At 46.4% G+C, this 18,251-nt stretch overlaps 1 protein-coding gene across 2 annotated transcripts; it reads left to right on the forward strand.

Annotated features, from left to right (window-relative positions):
* The first annotated feature begins 1,251 nt into the window (after positions 1-1,251).
* LOC126522113 (acetylcholinesterase-1-like) lies at positions 1,252-12,622 on the forward strand. 2 transcript variants are annotated; one of them, XM_055066212.1, is made up of 4 exons: positions 1,252-1,333; positions 4,288-4,347; positions 6,211-7,728; positions 12,303-12,622. In XM_055066212.1, exons 1-4 carry the CDS (start codon positions 1,326-1,328, stop codon positions 12,451-12,453), a joined length of 1,737 nt encoding a protein of 578 aa, XP_054922187.1. In that variant the 5' UTR covers positions 1,252-1,325; the 3' UTR covers positions 12,454-12,622. The 2 variants fall into 2 exon arrangements, with proteins under 2 accessions (XP_054922187.1, XP_050026854.1); XM_050170897.2 differs by lacking the exon at positions 1,252-1,333 and adding an exon at positions 3,997-4,066.
* The last annotated feature ends 5,629 nt before the right edge of the window (positions 12,623-18,251 follow it).

Genomic DNA, 18,251 nt, shown 5'->3' on the forward strand with positions numbered 1-18,251 from the left:
AATACTGTTGCGATGTCTATGCTTGTCTGTACAATTGTCTGTGTATGTCACGCGTATCCATCTTTCCCTTCTCGTGACGTATATTGCAACTGTACAAAGGTGTTCGCTTACACAGCAACACGTCCCTACAATATCAACTCTCGCTGCATGGTACGCGATAAAAAAGATACACAGCCTTGGGAAGGTGGTCGATGCCTAATACTAGTTCAGCGTCTATAGTGATTCCATCTTAAGGTATCTTTCGTTGATGTGTGGAAGCGCGGGGACTGCAAGTTCCTTTTATGACGCTTTTTATGAAGGATTTCAGTGGCATTCTGCTATACGTGAAGTATTGGTAAAATTTCATCAGCATAACTAATACTAAATGCCAAACGCAAAGTTCGAACTCATATTGACACAGATTTGCATAAACCCACATTGACTGATGCCAAAGTTTGGACCTGGTAAAAAAAAAAGGAAGAAAAACTAAGTACACCTAGCGCGCTTTCTGTGATGAAGAGAACAATGAAACGGCTCGATGTTTTTTCTCAGACAAGCCATTTTTTTTTCAGATAAGCCATATATAGTTCTCAAATAATTAAGGTGTCATGCGCTTGCAGTTTGGTCACGCCGAGGTCTCTTGCGTGGGATGGGAGTTCACAACTGTATTTGTGGTCAAAGGCCCACAGATGGTGGCTCGCAACAGGAGGCTAGTTAATCACTGCTAAGTGCATTGTGCGAGCTCGTCAAGAGCCGCAGGTGCTGGCATTCTTCTCGCGGTATAGCAACAACGAATAACTAATCGTAACATACCGCTTGTGCAAAACCGACGCGTAACTGTATCGCTTAGCTTAAAGCCAATGAAAAGGTAGCGATCTTTTCGACCTTTTGTGACGTTTCGTTTCAAGCGTGTCGCACTGGCCAGACTGTGCGAATTGCGTTAGAGCGCCAGCGCCGGACCCGACATTATTGTTGCACTGCCGATTGAAACACTTGAGATAACATCTGCCCGTGACAGGGCAACCAATTCGTACGCCGCGCCGCGAGCATGGCAGGACGAGGTGGCCGCGCCTAAAACTTTGGCGTAATAACCATCTCTATCGCACGTCGCACACTGAGGATAACAAACGTGCGGGTATGCGTACGTTCCGTTCGGCTCGTTGGTTTCCAGTTGACCAGCCTGTCACGTTCCCTGCACCCGACCCACGTTGTTACGACCGCCGGAGGCGCTTGTCAACGCCACATGCGACACACGTGAAGGCTCGCTCGCTCGCGCGGTCAAGGATGAAACGCTTTCACCTGCGGTCACGTCGCAGGTCCATGGAACGCCAGCTTAGCGGTGGGCGATGCAAAGGTAATTCCTTTCCGTATATGGATAGCGCTTTTTCGCTTCGTCCAAGCTATCTCTACAACAACGGTGACTCGCTACCTCGTAGTCTTTCAGGAACAACAACAAATCTGTAGTGGCCTGTCGGTAATTCGAAGTTATTGCCTGCGTGCGACTATATATACGTTCGCGTTCGCCTTTTCTATGAAGTAGGGTCCGAACAGGCGTACGAGGAACCACGGGTTCCCTGGTTTTTGCAATTACCGTTTACGTAACCACTAGGCGGCGGTTCACGTATTCATCGCTGGATATTGATCACATCGTCGAAGGCTCGCTCATTAATTTCCCGCCCTAGTTTCAATGCACGTGCGGGTTTTCAGCGCTCCAGTTAATGCGGGGATGAAGGACGCCGAAGAATTACGTCTCTTTATCAGGCTATGTGTTGTCTGTGGAAAATAAACATTATGCGTCTATGTAGAATAACACGCTGAGTATAAACCTTGTAGTAGCGGTGAGGCGTGGCAGAGTATTCCTATAACTGAACTTAATGGTTGAGTTTAGCGTAAGCAGTAGTGAACGACAAGAAGCAGCGCATGCCTGACCAGGCGAAAAGTTTTTTTTTTTCCCATTTGGTTACACCACGTTCAGGTTCAAAACAAGTACGGTCATATTTATTGGGGTATTTGCTTTCCACTACACCCTTCTGCGGTCGAATTCATAAAGCTTCTTGTTCGTAACTGTTCTTCGCCACTGTCCGTACGCCTTCGCTTATAGCTTGCCCTGTACATGATTGGCTCGAATTTTCTCTCAGGAACGATTCTGGAAATACAGCGTTCTGTGAAAAACGGGCCCTTGTTTTTGAGCATCAGCCACAATGTTTAATTTCACTTTCGACAAGTCGAATAAACGAAGTATATAAAGAGTCAAGAAAAGGAGGAAAGAAATTATAAGCGTATTCAAGGGTTAGAGTGGCGAGTTTCCGCAGGTGATTCTATTGAAAACTCTTAAACGTAGGCATTCTGGCGAACCATATCTCCAATTAGTTGCAGCCGGGGTCCCGCAACTTCGCTCAAAATCCTGCAAAAACGCTCAATAGGGCATTTTTTTGTGGGATATTTAAGTCGCATTCGGGGCCAGTTTTTCGGTTATGCATCTGTCGTGTGGGATATGCTATGCCTTATCTCCAGTTTAAGCATTAATTCGAGTACATTCCGACTACTTGTCATGCGTTGTAACGTTGTTCACATGAGAAGCTGTGGTTGAGACTTTTCTATTCGCGTGCTTCTACCTCCTCCTAAGTTGTGACCCCGACGGGCGTTGAAGCTATTTTCAGTCAAGTTGTTATTGTTGTTGTCGTTGTTGTTGTTGGTGGTGGTAATGGTGGTGGTGGTAATGGTGGTGGTGGCGGTGGTGGTGCGGAGATGGAGTAACTCAGCGAGCAGACAAGATATGAGGGACTCGTAGTGCGGCTTCGGGCGGCTAGCATGTATATATATACTGTCTCGCGCCCACGACGGCGTAGTAGTTGTAGTAGTAGTAGTAGTAGCAGTTGTAGTAGTAGTAGTAGTAGTAGTAGTAGTAGTAGTAGTAGTAGTAGTAGTAGTAGTAGTAGTAGTAGTAGTAGTAGTAGTAGTATCAGTAGCAGGAGCAGTAACAGTAGTAGTAGTAGTAGTAGTAGTAGTAGTAGTAGTAGTAGTAGTAGTAGTAGTAGTAATAGTAGTAGTAGTAGTAGTAGTAGTAGTAGTAGTAGTAGTAGTAGCGAACGTGAACGTGGCACCATCATGAGGAGCCGAACGTGATACCATCGCCGTCGTAAGCTCGGTAACACAATACCCAGTTTTTCTACTTTGCGTTCCCTCACAAACATAACTGTTTTTCTACGGCAACAAGGAGCCATGATCGAGAAACCGAGTCAGGCCACATCTCTTCCTTGTGCCTTTATACCGAAATGAAGTTCTTGTTCTTGTTCCCTAGTGAAATGGCGCAACCCACTCTGGGGGATCGGCCTTGAATCGGGTGGTGAAAAAACTGTTATCAGTTTACGAACGTACCGATGGACGATGTCAGTGGATCGTGACGAAGTTCCTAAGCAGGCTAGAGCCTGTAGAATAGGGAAATCTTTTTTTACTTCATTGCTTCTCGAGAGAATCGTCACTGGGTAGAGGTTATTTATTGCCATTCTTTTAACAAATGCCATCACTTCTTGTAAACTCTCCAAATATACCCTTGGGGGCTTCTTTCATTGCAGTAATATGTACGATTGTTGAATTTGATCGTTTAAGCCTGGGAGGTCGTCTGCTGTCGTGCAACAATTACAAAAACGGAGTCCAATTTTTTTGTTTCTTGTTCTAAAAAAACATAACGAAGCTTAATTTCGTAAGCCACCTACGGTTCTGTTCGGTTCTGTTTTGCAGTAGTTGGTGTGGAGACAGAGATTGAGGTGGAGGGGGCTACGGCTACTCAATTTTTGTGTTATGCAACAAAAACGACGACGACGACGACGACGACGACAACAACAACACAATAATAATAATAATAATAATAATAATAATAATAATAATAATAATAATAATAATAATAATAATAATAACCTTCCTTGTGCATGTTCAATTTTTGGTGGGAAGCTAGAAAACGAAGAAGAGAATATGCCAACGTGACCACGCGTCGTCGTCTCGAGAAGTGAAGGAGAAGTGCGTTCTGCCGTGCCCGTCGGACCATGGACGCCGACATTGACAGTTTTCAAACGTCAAGCAGCTTGGCGTAAGTGACGTTCAGCGCGGACAATTGTTCGTACGATGCTCCCGACTAGCTACTCGAGCAAAATAGTATTTGAGGGTCTTTATACTAGTATTTGCACGTCTAGTTGTTCGTCTCGAGGGGTGCGGGATGGCCGAGAAAGGCGCCTCGAATCGGTCGAGTGTTGGCGCGCTAGATACCGCGGCGTAACGCATGGTCTCTTTTCTTTTTTTCTTATAAAACAGGAGCCTTGAGCAGGATGTGTCGCAGAGTGACGATGGCAGCCCTAGGAGCATCCCCAAATGGTAAGCACCCCCCTCCCTCTTAACCGCTTTATCTATCTATCTATCTAGAGAGAGAGAGAGAGAGAGATTGCAATCAACGTTACACGAACCTGGTTGAAACCACATACCCGGCCGCTTCAATACGAACCTCATTTTGTGCACTGAATGGCTGCGCAGCCATTCGACTGACTTGTATGAAAGATTTCACCGTCTCTTGAGCCACTGTCTAGCGAGTATGACCGAGAGAGCGAGCGAGCGAGAGAGAAAGAGAGAGATGAAGGAAAGACAGACAGAGTTCAACCTGAAAAGAGTATAATCGAAGTTTAGTGGCTCCTATTACCTCGTTTTGCTCTCAAATGATAGGACGCGCTGCAAATGCGTTCTGCGGCTACACTGTTGGAGAGAAAATGGATTTTACACATATTTTCCTATGATATTGCAACTTGCGTTAAAGCCCCTATAAGAATTAGTTAACATTCTGCAACGACGGATAGAACACATGGCGACACGTATTTGTGAGCGCTGCTCAAGGGTGAGAAACTCTCGTAGACGTCTGACGCACGATACATTGGTCATTGTGTGGCATACTTCCAAGTATCGAAAACGTGATAAAAGTAATGTTTTGGCCACAAGATCAGCACATTTTGAAACTTTCTCAATAATTGGTGACGCAAAAATGTACTCTGGGCCTGAGAAGGTTGTTGGTCTATAGGCCTTCGTATGGGGGTGGCTGATATATTCTTACTGCAATATTGCTATAAAATTACCGAAGCTACTATGGTATTACCATATGAAATATATCGCGTATCTAGTCGCGTCGTCATAATTAGCACGAGTGAGTCGTGGTATAAGTGTACGTGATTCGCGAATACTGTGGTCATCCGCGCCATTGAGAAAGTTGCACCACAAATTGTCTCTGTCATTTAATAATAACTATGACATTGCTTATTCCCGTGAACACATGCGTATTGACTGGGGAGGCCGGAATGAAAGCAAAAACGCACTTCACAGAGTTCCCATTGCCTGCACAGAGGAGGCAGCGGCAGCGAGTAACGACGTGCGACAAATCGCGCGCACACAGTAACAGAGGAACATTTTAACTTGGCGTGTGTATAAACCTTTCACCATACGTAATAAATGGAGTTTTGTAGATGATAGCTTAAGGGCCAGAAGACGCGGACAAAAGGAATACGTAGACATTACGGTGCGCAGCGTTGAACAGTTTAGTCACGGGGAGTTTGAACGCATAACTGTCTTTTGATGGGTAAGAAATAACGAATGTAAGCATTCAGAATTTATTGTGCGACGACTATTCATCTACTTAACATGCTTTTCTTACAGAGAACAGCGTGACATTTTGAGGAGGTGTGATGGGAATGCTCCAAGTAGGTAGTACCGCGTGTTCGAATTCCCCGACAATAAAAAGTAAATTAGCGTGTATGTGTGCCACCCGTTTGCGTCGATTAGATAGAATTGTTCTGTAAATAATTTTTTCCACGAAATTAAATATGCGAAACTCAACAAACTATCGCGCCGTCACGTTTTCTTTTGGGGAACGGATGTCTTTTTCTGCTCAAGATTCAAGGAAAAGGTATTGGCGTTTTATCACTTTCTCGAATAAAAATGTTAATATATATTCCGTAGACGCGTATGATGAGACATTGTTGAACGAAGTGCAGAAACACGGCTGTCACAACTGAACGAAGTGCAAAAACAAGCATTCACCAGCCACAAATAATATCGCACGTAGTTTTTTCCTGAGATATCTTTTCATTACTCAGAGTGATGATCTTGTGGACGCTTCGGCTGGTTCATGTTGTAAGCGTGATCCACTCAGTGAACTCCCGACTATGCGCGTATGACGAAACCTGTTCTCGAACGCAGGGTGCTCTACGTGCCCATGGTGGCTTCTGCAGTGTTTCTCTTTGTTTTCATCGCGACCAAGCGCGCCGCCGGCTTCCACGATGGCGCGCCGGTCAGCGGCGCCGCTCGCCGCAGCGCTGTCATTCAGCCAGTGCTCGAGGAGATACCGCACGTCGAGGTCCACCTGACCGATCGCATCTACAGCGGCCGCGTCATCACGGTGGGGAACCGCAAGCTGCACGCTTTCTTCGGCATCCCGTTCGCCGAGCCGCCCCTGGGCAGCCTGCGATTTCGCAAGCCCGTTCCGCTGAGACCGCCGCGCACAAACTCCGGCCCCCTGGGGCGCCTGGTGATGGCCCGTCAGAAGCGGTTCCCGTGCCCGCAGAACCAACCCTGGAACCCTCCCAGAGTACAGTCCCTGGACGTCAACATCAGCGAAGACTGTCTGCACCTGAACGTCTGGGCTCCCGCGGACAGCTCCCCGGGGCGCGCGGTCATACTCTTCATTCACGGCGGCGCATTCCAGAGGGGCGGCAATGACGAAGCCGTCAACGACGGTACCCTGCTGAGCGCCGAAGGCGATGTTGTCGTGGTCGTGCCCAACTACCGACTGAACGCCTTCGGCTTCCTCAACGGCCACGTCGCCAACGCGCCGGGAAACGCGGGTCTGCACGACGTGATCCTAGCGCTGCGTTGGGTGTACGAGAACATCGCGCACTTCGGCGGCAATCCGGGCAACATAATCCTCGCCGGCCGGGATGCCGGCGCCGTGCTGGCCGGCTACGTCATGGTCTCCCCGCTCGCGCAGGGGCTGGTGAGGCGGTACATCCTTCTGGGCGGCTCTCCCTTCTGGAACCTGCCGGACAATCGAGGCACCGAGAGCGTCGAGAACGTCAAGCGGCTCGCGAGCCGCCTCGGCTGCGACCGGGGCGACGACGTGTTCGACGCCGTTCAGTGTCTCGCCAAGATCGACCTTTACGACTACGTCGACCTGGAGGACCTGTCGCAGTTTGCGATGTATCCGAGCGACCAGGACGACGCGCTGCCCTTCCCGATACCGGCCGGTCTGAAGTCGGCGCCGTACGCCGGCGTAGACGTGCTCCTGGGCAATGAGGTGTCTGTAGGCGAGTCCCTGGTCGCACCTTTTCTCACCATGTCCCTGAGCGGCGTCCTCAACAGGAGCCTTCGCTCCTTCGGCTCCAACTTCCTCAGGAAGTTTGGCTTCGAGGAAGGTGCGGAGGCCATGAAGAAGTATGACATCTACAGCGCGGCGAACAGGACAGTCGCCTTTGCAGACATGGTCGGCGACTTCGTGGTCCGTTGCCCGCTGCAGTTTCTCGCGGACGAGCTGGCCAGGCGAGGACGCAGGGTTTTCTACTATGTCCTGAAGAGCAAACCAGCCTGGGTTGAGCTCATAGACGCGGCGTTCGACCAGAGCCTCCTGTTCGGTCTGCCTCTTGAGGAACCCTCGGCGCCTCCTGACCTCGTGGCGCTATCTAAGAACGTCATATATAGCTGGACCACGTTTGCGAAAACAGGGTGAGCTGCTACTTTAGGGCGTTCTTTTTTGTTGCCCGACACTTACGATGGTTGATGCTGTGATTGTGCACTAATAATCATGGAGTACATGGGGTTGTCACCACGTCTGTGCTAACGGTCGGTCGCTCTCGGCTGTACACTTCGATATTTACGCGACACGGCGCTCAGTGGTATGGCTGGATGGAGCGACGGGTGTTGTGCCCGTTGGCTTAGCTAACCAGCGTCTACTAGAAAGAGATGTCTGTGAGTTTAAATGACAAACAAATACCGCGAAAGTTGAACCGGGGTAGTACTATTTGTTAGAAACGAAGAAAATTACTTTTCTAAAGCGAAAACTTGCGGTTTATATATATGGTTGTGAAACAACCAAGACTGGTAAGTCTTACGTGCTGCACCCTTGCAGACGGTGCCACCAACACATGCTCAAGATCAGCATCAGCAAAGAAGCGAATGCATTCAATGTTAGCCCCTCTCACCTAATACAGCCTTCTGAAATCAGGACGCAGCTTGTGATTTGAAATACGCATCGACGCGTCATGAAGTGCGCAGGTAGAGTTTTAGGGAGCCGGAATAAAGCTAGGAATAGTGAACAAGAACAAGCACAATTGACGTCAAAGAGAGGATATCGCCAGAGTAGAAGCAGTTCTACAGTGCCTTCAGAGTTGAAGCATCAATAATCTCAACGAAAACGCTATACTAGCTTCGCAAATGCTGCTTGAAAAGGCGGCTAATGGGCAATGGTGCATGCTATTTTCTCAAACAAGTATATTCATCGAATTCACACCTGACGACCGCTATTATGATATATGCCTATATGAGAAACTTGAACACAATCATTTTCGAAGACAATTCCCCTCGTGCTTGATTCTCGTAGAGTGCTTTTGTTGCGAGATAATAGTCACAAAATTTGACGTTCAGTGCGCTAATATCGCATTCAGAAGCGGGAGTCACAGCACAATGACGAACCTTCCATGTAAGGTAGGTGATTACATATAGCACATCACTTTGGAATCCGGGCGAAGCTGATAACAGCTGCGCTCTTACTTTCGGCCGGTTAAAAAAAGAAAAATAGCTTGCTCCGCCATGCCATGCACCGTCAGCTGCGTCGCATAGACGGAGAGTCGGCTCTTTGTGTGGAGACGCCCGCCTCTGAATACGAAATTAGCGTACTCAGTGTCAAATTTTATAACGAATATTTTGAAACACAAGAGCTCTCTAGAAGGACCAAACAATTGTCTTAACTTGTACGATTGTCCTTAAGCTTCTAAGATAAACGTATACAGAAAAAAAGGATAGCAGCTTTGTTAATTGTATATTTATTGACTTTAGCTGTTCGCGAGAATGGTCTCCGCCAAGGCACACGAAGCGGCTGTGAAAGTACTGCAACGTAGATAGCGTAGCCTTTTTTTAATTAAAACTACTGAAACATTAACTTTGAAGCACGAAAAGCGACAAAGACGAGAAGCTTTAGTGTGCGCTTTCTATGCGGTATACACGGAGATTATAACGAGATCACTGGAAGTATTTCTGGGCTCCTTCGATAGCGAGAGAGTTTACTGTTCTCCATGTCGTTCGCGCATTGCATTAGGCGGCGCTTTCGCGTCCGCGACGCTCCCTGTTAAGAGGAAGCTTTAACTCAGGTGCTCCTATATTTAAATACATGTAAAGCGAGAATTAGTTTTTCTCGTCAGCCACCGTAAAAAATTTGACGAGGTTTGTTGAATATTAAAGAAAAGCTTAAAATCTATAGTGACTGTTATTTTCGGATTTCTGATTTAGGTCATCAATTTTTTATTAAGAATCGACGAAAATCGCTTATTTTCAGAAAATGAGACTATGAAGTTTACAACTCTGTAACTCAGCAATGAAAAATGATATAACAATTATATCAATTGCATCTAATAGTACACCTAAAGCGGACAAAATTTATATGTTACACATGAATCTAAAAACAATCCTTGTAATATAGTAACCGCGATATCTGTTCCTGATGCAGAGCTATTAATTTGTAAACTTCGGGCTTCTATATATCTGAATTTTCGAAAATTCTTTTAACAAAATTCAAGCCCTAAATAGAAATTCCTGTTGCAAGCCGTCACTAGAATTTACCTTTCTCTCTCAAATGCAACAAATTTCATGCAAATTGGTCCAGAGGTTATCTCAGAAAAGCGTTTCTGCGTTTTACATGTATTTGAATATACCGCGTTGGAGTTGGGCCCGAGATAAAGCTTCCTCTTAAGATGCGGTGCCGACTTTCAGCGCTACCGACAACTTGGTTTCTACAACTAGTTGTAGTAACCGATCAAGACGTCAAGGTGTCCAATTTATCGCACAAATAATTGCAGGTGTATCGGTCGCTATGAATAAAAAACAATAAAAAACGACAAAAGCGAGTGAATGGGAGCGCGGAAGGGAAGAAGCCAGCGCTGCGCATTCTTTTTTTTTTTTTTTTTTTACGTCCATACGGTATAGCTGATCTACGAAGTTATACTTTCATGACTTGTCAAATCGCCAGTACATTCTCTCACTATGGCGCAACCAGCACTTTATGTGTCGACATTGGACTGTTTGTGTCAGCATGAACCGTTCATGTTGAGCAGTTAATGTGTCAGCGCCCATGCGTGTCGCCTTCTAGTCTGGACCCTTGTCTTTTCGCCATGCAAAGCTTACAATATATAAACCGAAAATATCTAGCCCATAGACAAAGCCATCGCAACGCTGTACATATCCACGAAGGATTCAATCCACGAATAAATAATTATGTGGGAGAAATGAACTGTATAATGGGGGTACACTTGCAAAATAAGCGACGAGCACAATACAACCAGCATAAGAAGCAACAAGAGCAGGTCACCCTTTAGCAGACATAACCAAAACCATGATAAGTTCATCTTCATCACAACGCGAACTACAGGTACGCATTCCATTATTCACGAATCGTTCGAGTAACCACGAAAGCTGAAAGTTTGTCGCTAGAAGTTCAGTGAGAACTAGCACGATGGATGGATAGATGGATGCTATGAGTGTCCCCTTCGAAACGGGGTGGTGGGTTACGCCCCCAAGCTATCTTTCTTATTATGCCTAATGTCTTACCTGTCTTTCTTATCGGACGAAAAATTCCCAGCATCAAACTTCCTGAATCATTATTGGGAACATTGTTTTTTGTACGCCTCCGTTGTTTGTGGTCTCCATACTTTTCGGCCACCAAACCTGCAATCGCCTTTTACCGATCTCTGTTGCGAACATGTTTACTTTCCCTCTGCTTTCCCTGAACACGAGGGCTTCAAGGAGGAGGCTAGCGGAGCCTAAACCGACAGCTGGGTAGATAGAGCTGGGTCACAGTGCATCAGCGCCATCTACCGTTAAAGGCATTTCGCACCAATCGTGACATTGTACCGTTCGAAGAGTGCGAGCAATTATATGAAAGCCTCGAATGCTGGTGAGCGGAATACGGCTGGGACGATAATACTACACTGTAGGCGAGGAAATGTGCTCGTTCCAGGATTTGTGCTATGAACGGCGGCTACCGGCGCGCAGTGCCTGACGTTCAGTAGCTGTTGCGCTAGCTGTTTGGGGCGCGTGAGACAGACCCATTATACGGAGTTAGCTTCAATTCAAGCAACCCTATAATGCGCCCGTCGTTTCCCGAAGCTTCCTGCGATCTAATTTACAACTAGCTAATTGTCTGAATTATCGCGTCCTCCGTGTTAGTACTGCATTCTTTTGTGGCGTCGGCCGTGGAGGCCTAAACTGATTGCTCAACATTTGGGGGCGCTGTTAAAGCAACTCACAACGGCAGCATTCACAACACAGACGAGAGAATTATAAGCTCTGCGTGTTTGTTTCATTCATCTCTGTTCAAGAAGTGCGTCACAGCGCGGAAGAGCTCGACCATGGTCGCCAACTAACCTCGCTCATTAGTTGGCCAATCCTTCCCCTTAATAAGCCCGCCGCTATGGCTCGATGGCTGCAGCGTAGTGCTGCTTTTCAACTAAATCAATCAATCAATCAATCAATCAATCAATCAATCAATCAATCAATCAATCAATCAATCAATCAATCAATCAATCAATCAATCAATCAATCAATCAATCAATCAATCGTATAAAAATGCTTCTGTGCGTCACTTATTTTTAAGCTTGGGTTACTAGCACGTGTTTCATTATTCCTTAGTCTAAGACATTCCGTTACACTCTAATCTTCGGGTTATGTAGCAAGGCTAGACGCAGGATGCGATTCTATGACATTTGGACTATAGTGATTTTTTTCGCTCAGCATTATAGCCGCTTAGAGGCTAAATTACTTGTCGCTGAGCGCTCCTTGACGATTTTGACTGTCGACTGCGATCGCCCTCTTTAGCTTTAGCTTGAAGGAAAGTGCTTAAGCGACTGCTGGTGAAGTTCGCGCTGATAATTTTCTTCGCATTAGAGAGGTCCGAGGGACCCGAAATGCTTTCAATGCGACGTCCTTCGTAGTCCATGGCGCTGCATAACGCGACGGTTAACATCGACTCATTTGTACGGGAGCAGTGCTTGCGTGGCTCTGACGATCCGGCATCGTTCTCTCTCGCGCAGGAATCTGCGGCTTTTCAACAAAAAGCCGTGGCCACCTTACAGCAGCAGCGGGCGCTCGTTTGTCGTTCTCGGTCACGGCAGGGAGGAGATATCGAACGCCTACCGAGAGCCCTTCTGCAACCTCTGGCGCTCTCGCATTGTCGGTGGCTGAGGACAAGACTTAAGGAATCGCTGTTTGTTAGCCATGCTTATTTATCTTTTCTCAGTTATGATTTCTTCTCGGTTTTCGTTGCTTCGGACAACTTTTCTACATAAATGGAAATAAAAATAAGGAGAAAGAAAACAATAAATGCTGTCGAAGGAAGAAAGGCAACCTTGAAGATGTTGTAGAGCTCGTTGACATGGTGCAAGTCGCTAACGCCTTATATCGAACGTTGCCGTTTTCAGCAGGCAGTGTTACCGCAGAAATTATTGCGAAACTCTAGCAAATATGGAAGACACTTGTGTTTACGATTGCGTAATCGGAATGTCTTCGATGCAGTTGCTGTTTTATTCGTACAGATGTAAACTCGGAGCGATAAAAATTGCAACGAGGCCAGTGGGACTGCAATGAGTCACCAGAGGCGCGGGACCTCGTTAATCCGGGATTTTTGTTTCTCATCGGCCGCCTAAGCTTTGTAAAAAAAGAAAACCTTTCTTTTTATCGTTTCTTCTCTGAATTAAGCTTTTCTGCGAGATAATGGCTTTTTAACTTGAGAGCGCACGCGATCGAGACGATATTTATAATGTAAAGCAACAAGTTTCGATATCACTCCAAATTTGGATCTTGCTTTCAATGTACGCAGGAATATTCTAGCGAGAAAACGGCACTGCGACATCAGCAAACAAACAACAAGAAAAGTCCTGCACGCGTCGTACACCCTTATTATTTAGGTTCGAGGTAAAAGCAAGCCTTTGTTGGTCTTATGGCCGTAGTCAAATGTGATTGCTGGAGTTTCCACAATGAGCAGGCGTCACGAAAGCTTTTACTTTAACAGGCTGCACGTTTGTATAGTGGATAGAATATTTCCTCAGTGGCAAGACCGTTGCAGAAAGGCAGTTTTTCTTTCTCTCGCATTGAATCTGACGAGAAAGAAAGTGAGAGAGAGAGAATGAACTTTTATGACAAGGGCGGCTCAGTGGCCTAAGCAAGGGTGGAGGTCAGTGGTGGGGATCATAATCTGCGGGCCAATCTGGCCCCGCGCACAAACTCCCACAGTGTTTATATCTGAACATTTATGTTGACTCTTCGTCAAAAGCACCGTCGCACGATACGCAGTGGGTAATGGTGAACATTCTGATGATGATGGTGCGTCGTGACTACTTGGATGTTTAGAGCGTGTCATATCAGGCGAGGTCAGACCCAGGCGGCCGGCCTCCTAGATGACGCCTTGCAACGCCGCTTTGAACAGCGTCGCGGCGGCTCATTTTTCCACGCGTGTGGGTGTCGTGCTCTCTACACGGGCCAAATCTGCCCGCAGTTCGTTCATTCCGTTCATTATCAAACCGCACGCCCCCACTGCTTAAAGTTTAACGAAAGCTCGTGCACGTGGCTTCGAACGCTTTTGTGGCGTTACTTAATATATGCTTTCTCGTTTCTAAATTTTCAACCGAATACAGTTTTTACGCAGCAAGGCAATCGGTCTCCGCGCACATACATAATCGTCAGGAACTGTCGAATTTATCACGCAATATTTTGTTGAACGCGTTCGATCTTCAGTCACAAGTCCGTCTGAAGCCAGAAAGGACAAAGTCCAGGCTAGTACATGTATTTAATATCATGACCCTTATGCAGGCCGAAACGCTATGACCTGCAGCTCCCGTATACACCAGCACCATCACTGTAAAAATGTTTACACCCTTAGGGGTGTTTTCTTGTCCCACTGGTCCCACCCTTAACGCTGTGGCCTTATAAAAATTTATAGAGGACGACAACGGAAGTGTAACTAGACGCGCGATGAAAAAAAGTATTTGAAAACTATGTATTCATTCTGACAGCCTTGTTCGCGCAGAAATATCCGACAAAAGAATTTGACAGGGATAGGTATAAAACTGTCCTGTCGAATATTTCTTCGTGCACAAGGCTGTCGGAATAATTACATAGTTTTCAACTACATCTTTTGTCATCGCACGTCTAGTTACAACTTCGTTGTCATCCTATATAAATTTTTGTAAGGCCCTAATTGTAAGGTTGTCACATGTGCGACAAGAAAACACCTTTCAGGGTGCAAACATTTTTATAGTGCAATGTTCCCTCTGCTAACTTATGTAGAAAGCTCTACAATATAAGCGGCTGCCCGGCGACATCAGCGGGAGCCACCTACGTACCGGCATGTTCTAACTTTACTGTACCACTAAAACAAAACTTGCCAGAACTTAGGGCCCCAAACTCTCTAAGTATGCGATCGCATGCTTAGAATAGATAGATGTAATAGCATACTCATATATAATGAGAAGATTGTGAAGTCTCGACAGCTGCGCGCGCGTGCATCACGTGCGGACGACCTTGCACACTTTCATTTATCAAAACGACCTTTGTATATATTGTACGCACTTGCCATTTCGTGCGCACTGTGATGCGCTCGCGCATGCTCAATGCACCTCGAGGATTTTTTTTTTTTTGTTTGTTAGATAACTGAACAGTGGGTGAAGTTCGCCGATAGCGCTGTAAAGAAAATTGGGGAAGAAACTCCCCACTGGGGAATAATCGTCATGCAGTGCATGCGTAGCATTCTCTTTGGAATCATTACTTATGAAGCTTATAAAATGTACCCTTGAAACCAAGGCTCCTGTGTTTTACGAGATAAGCAACTCAAAAAAGAATGCCACGAACGTTGTGACGATTTCCCCAGTAAAGTCGTTTTTACCACCAATATTGTTTTTGGCAAATGAAAGGAATGTTGTTGTAGTGCTTTCTCTCGCATAATTTACCCACTGACGCGCTCGCTTGCTTTCCAACGCGCGCTCTTCAGAAGCTTCTCTCTGTTGTTGCAGACTGTAATTCTCTCGCAATTGCTTGCGTTTTGCGCACGTACCTTGCCCGCGCAAGCTCGCGCCTGCATTCTAACTGCCCCTCTGTAAGGATTGCGTTTCTTATACGTTTGTTACACGTTTCTTATACGTTTATCTGAGCAGTTTCTTAGGGTGCGTCGTAGTCGCAGAATTTTCACATTCATTGCAAAACAAGCAATGAACTCACGGAGCAATTGATATTTTCGGGCGTATGATGCGACGCAGGTCCCCGATGTTTAGTGCGCCGTTCGCGTGTCGGGAAAAGTCTAACAAAATTTTATGCCCTAGAGTTGCCCACAATGACTACTAAAGGGAACTCTGGGGCTGCGATTGTTCAGCCATCATGCAAATGATGTTTTGTACATGGATTTAACTTTGTGCTTGTGATTTCGGACATTCTTGTAGCTTCGTTCATTACGCTTTATCAGCTTAATTCTCCTAAATTTCAAAAGCAACCTATACCAGTACAAATGCAGAGGACCCCACGAGTACGCGCAATCGCTACGAATTGCAGCGGTCCAGCCTGTCAATGTGGCGAAATCGAAACGCGCCAAGCGCCTCAACGCGCTGGCTTGCCCGCGAGAAAATGTCGCTTGCGGATGCATGAACGCGTTTTTCCCAGACTGCTGGGGAGGTTAATTCGTTTTGGGATATTCTTCAAAGGACCTAAAAAATTATACTGACCCATAGATAGCTACGGAATTAAATTTTTGCCGGTCCACAACGACGAAGGCGTTCCGTTTGACATGATATAATGCCTCTGGGCTTGGTGGTCAAGAATGACCGATCTTCATGCAGGTCTGGAGGTGAGGCCAATAAAGCGTTACTTTCGCGAATCTGTAAGCAGAGGGATTCAAGTGTGTAAAGTGCAATAACCGGAACCAGACTGGCTTCCTGGGCTGGTGTACATGCCAGAATTTTGATTCTTCATCTTCTCAGCCCTTGCTGGGAGGTACGAGTGTATTACTGGTATTTCTTTGTGAATTGAGTAAAGCTAATAAAGGAAGAAAAATAAAAGTCTCCGCGGCGCAGTGGTTTCATTATCGGGCTCTTGTACTAGACGTCCTGTGTTCGAGTCCTGCAGTCGGACAATTTTAATGGTGTTTACCTAATTATTTATAACCCAGTACTTCGTGTAAAATGATGACTTTACAGCGTCGCGAAGCCGCTTAAAGCCAGAAAGACGAAGTTTAGGCATATGCATGTACTAACCGTCATTCTCTCGCTGTCTGAACCACGCCGCTTGCAGCTCCCGTAGGCTCTAGCGCCTGGGTTCTCTCTATAGTCGAATACAACTCAAGTCTGTAGTGAAGCCCCGCCCACGCCCTCATAACCGCCACCCACTTCGTCCGCGGGACTGTAAATAGTTCGGACCTCAAACTTTCTCTGTTACCTAAATAACGCGGCTACCACAGAAATGAAATTGTAAGCGCGTAATTTTGTACGCTTTCACTCGTCTATTATGGTAGAACGGTGAAAGCCTAATTCTTTACTGAACTGAAATAAAACGCATGCTTCGCTGCAACTATTTATTGTCAAGTTCCACTTCAGTTGGCAGGGAAGTTTCATGAGTAAAACGGGGTCAGCAGTGAAATGAACTGTGCCGCCGACTTTTGAAGAGTGAGAAGCTCAGGCTTCATATACTTTGTCCGTGTCTCTTGCACACCTCATCCCTTCCGTCGATGAAAAGACTCTTCAAGAACAGCAGACGCTCCGGAGGTGTCAAGTACGACATCATATTGAAATGGTCGCATGACGACAATTTTGTTTGCTTCTGTGATTGGCTGGCGGAGTAACAATCCCGCGCGGTCTGTGTGCCTTGGTTGCCAACTGCGGGTTATTTAAGTTGTATCCTAATATAGTTATTATTGTGTGAAAATCTATGGTTAGGGCCTTGGGCGGCTCTGTGTCGACACCTGGCAGCTTTCTGATAGCAAGTCGCGTCGGAGGTTCGTGCGCCCACAAGTAGGTAACGGCAAGCGAACAGAAGTTTGCGCATTCACCTGTTCAAGCTAGATGGCGCTGGGATTCTTTTTTTCAGGGGGGGGGGGGGGGGAGGGGGAGGACACGAGATCGGAAGGACGAACGGAACGGAGCAGAAAATTGCTCCGGACACCTAGCCAAAGAACGCTACGCATTAAACTGCGTGACGGATGGTGGGATGGAACCTCGGTCCGTCGGCGCTAACCGTTAGGCCACGATCGCACTCACGCTTTTCTCGTGCCAAAGTCGCCCTTTGAAACGTCTGGCGCATGCGTCACGTGTCAGTTTCTCGCATTCTTCCCTCGTGACAGCTTGGGTTTTGAGACGCTCTGCTAGACTTCGCTGCCTTTGGGATCGGCCCATATAGTTCTGCAGACAGACATGTGCAAAGTAGGTGAAGTCAGCCTGTAATGCGGCTGCACTGAAAACACTTGTATGCAACTAAACACAGTCGATAGCCAAAAAAAAAAAAAAAAAATGGCACAGGCCTTGCCTGTAATAGGCTGCAATTTAAGATAAGAAGAATACGACAAGTCTTAGTGTTCCCACTTGGGTTTAACTCGCATAGCAGTGGGGAACGGGAGTGTAACAGGCCTCAGCGTTAAAGTCATTCGCAGACATGCAGGCAGGCTCGATTAATTAGTAACGCTCAGCGTCAATATCTCCGCGTTCACTTGTCTTTTTGAATTTTTTGCATGGGTTTCAGATATACCACTCGCGCTTAGGATTAGCAAGGGATTACCGGCTGACTTAAGAGGGAAGCAGAAGAAGTGATCTGATGACAGCCTTGTCGGCGTGAAGCTCGAATAAGAATACGATGTAAGCTCGGTTCATTGCTGCGGCGGATCGAATGCGAAGTTGGTTTCGTTTGTTTCGAAAAAAAAAGGCAATAAATAGGAAAAAAGAGAAGGTTGTCTTGCCTGTTCCTGTTAGAAATTTATGTCTAGCTTCACTGCCTTTGGCCGATCCAAATGA

This window comes from Dermacentor andersoni, chromosome 6, assembly GCF_023375885.2.
Source record: "Dermacentor andersoni chromosome 6, qqDerAnde1_hic_scaffold, whole genome shotgun sequence".
Taxonomy (NCBI): Eukaryota; Metazoa; Arthropoda; class Arachnida; order Ixodida; family Ixodidae; genus Dermacentor; species Dermacentor andersoni.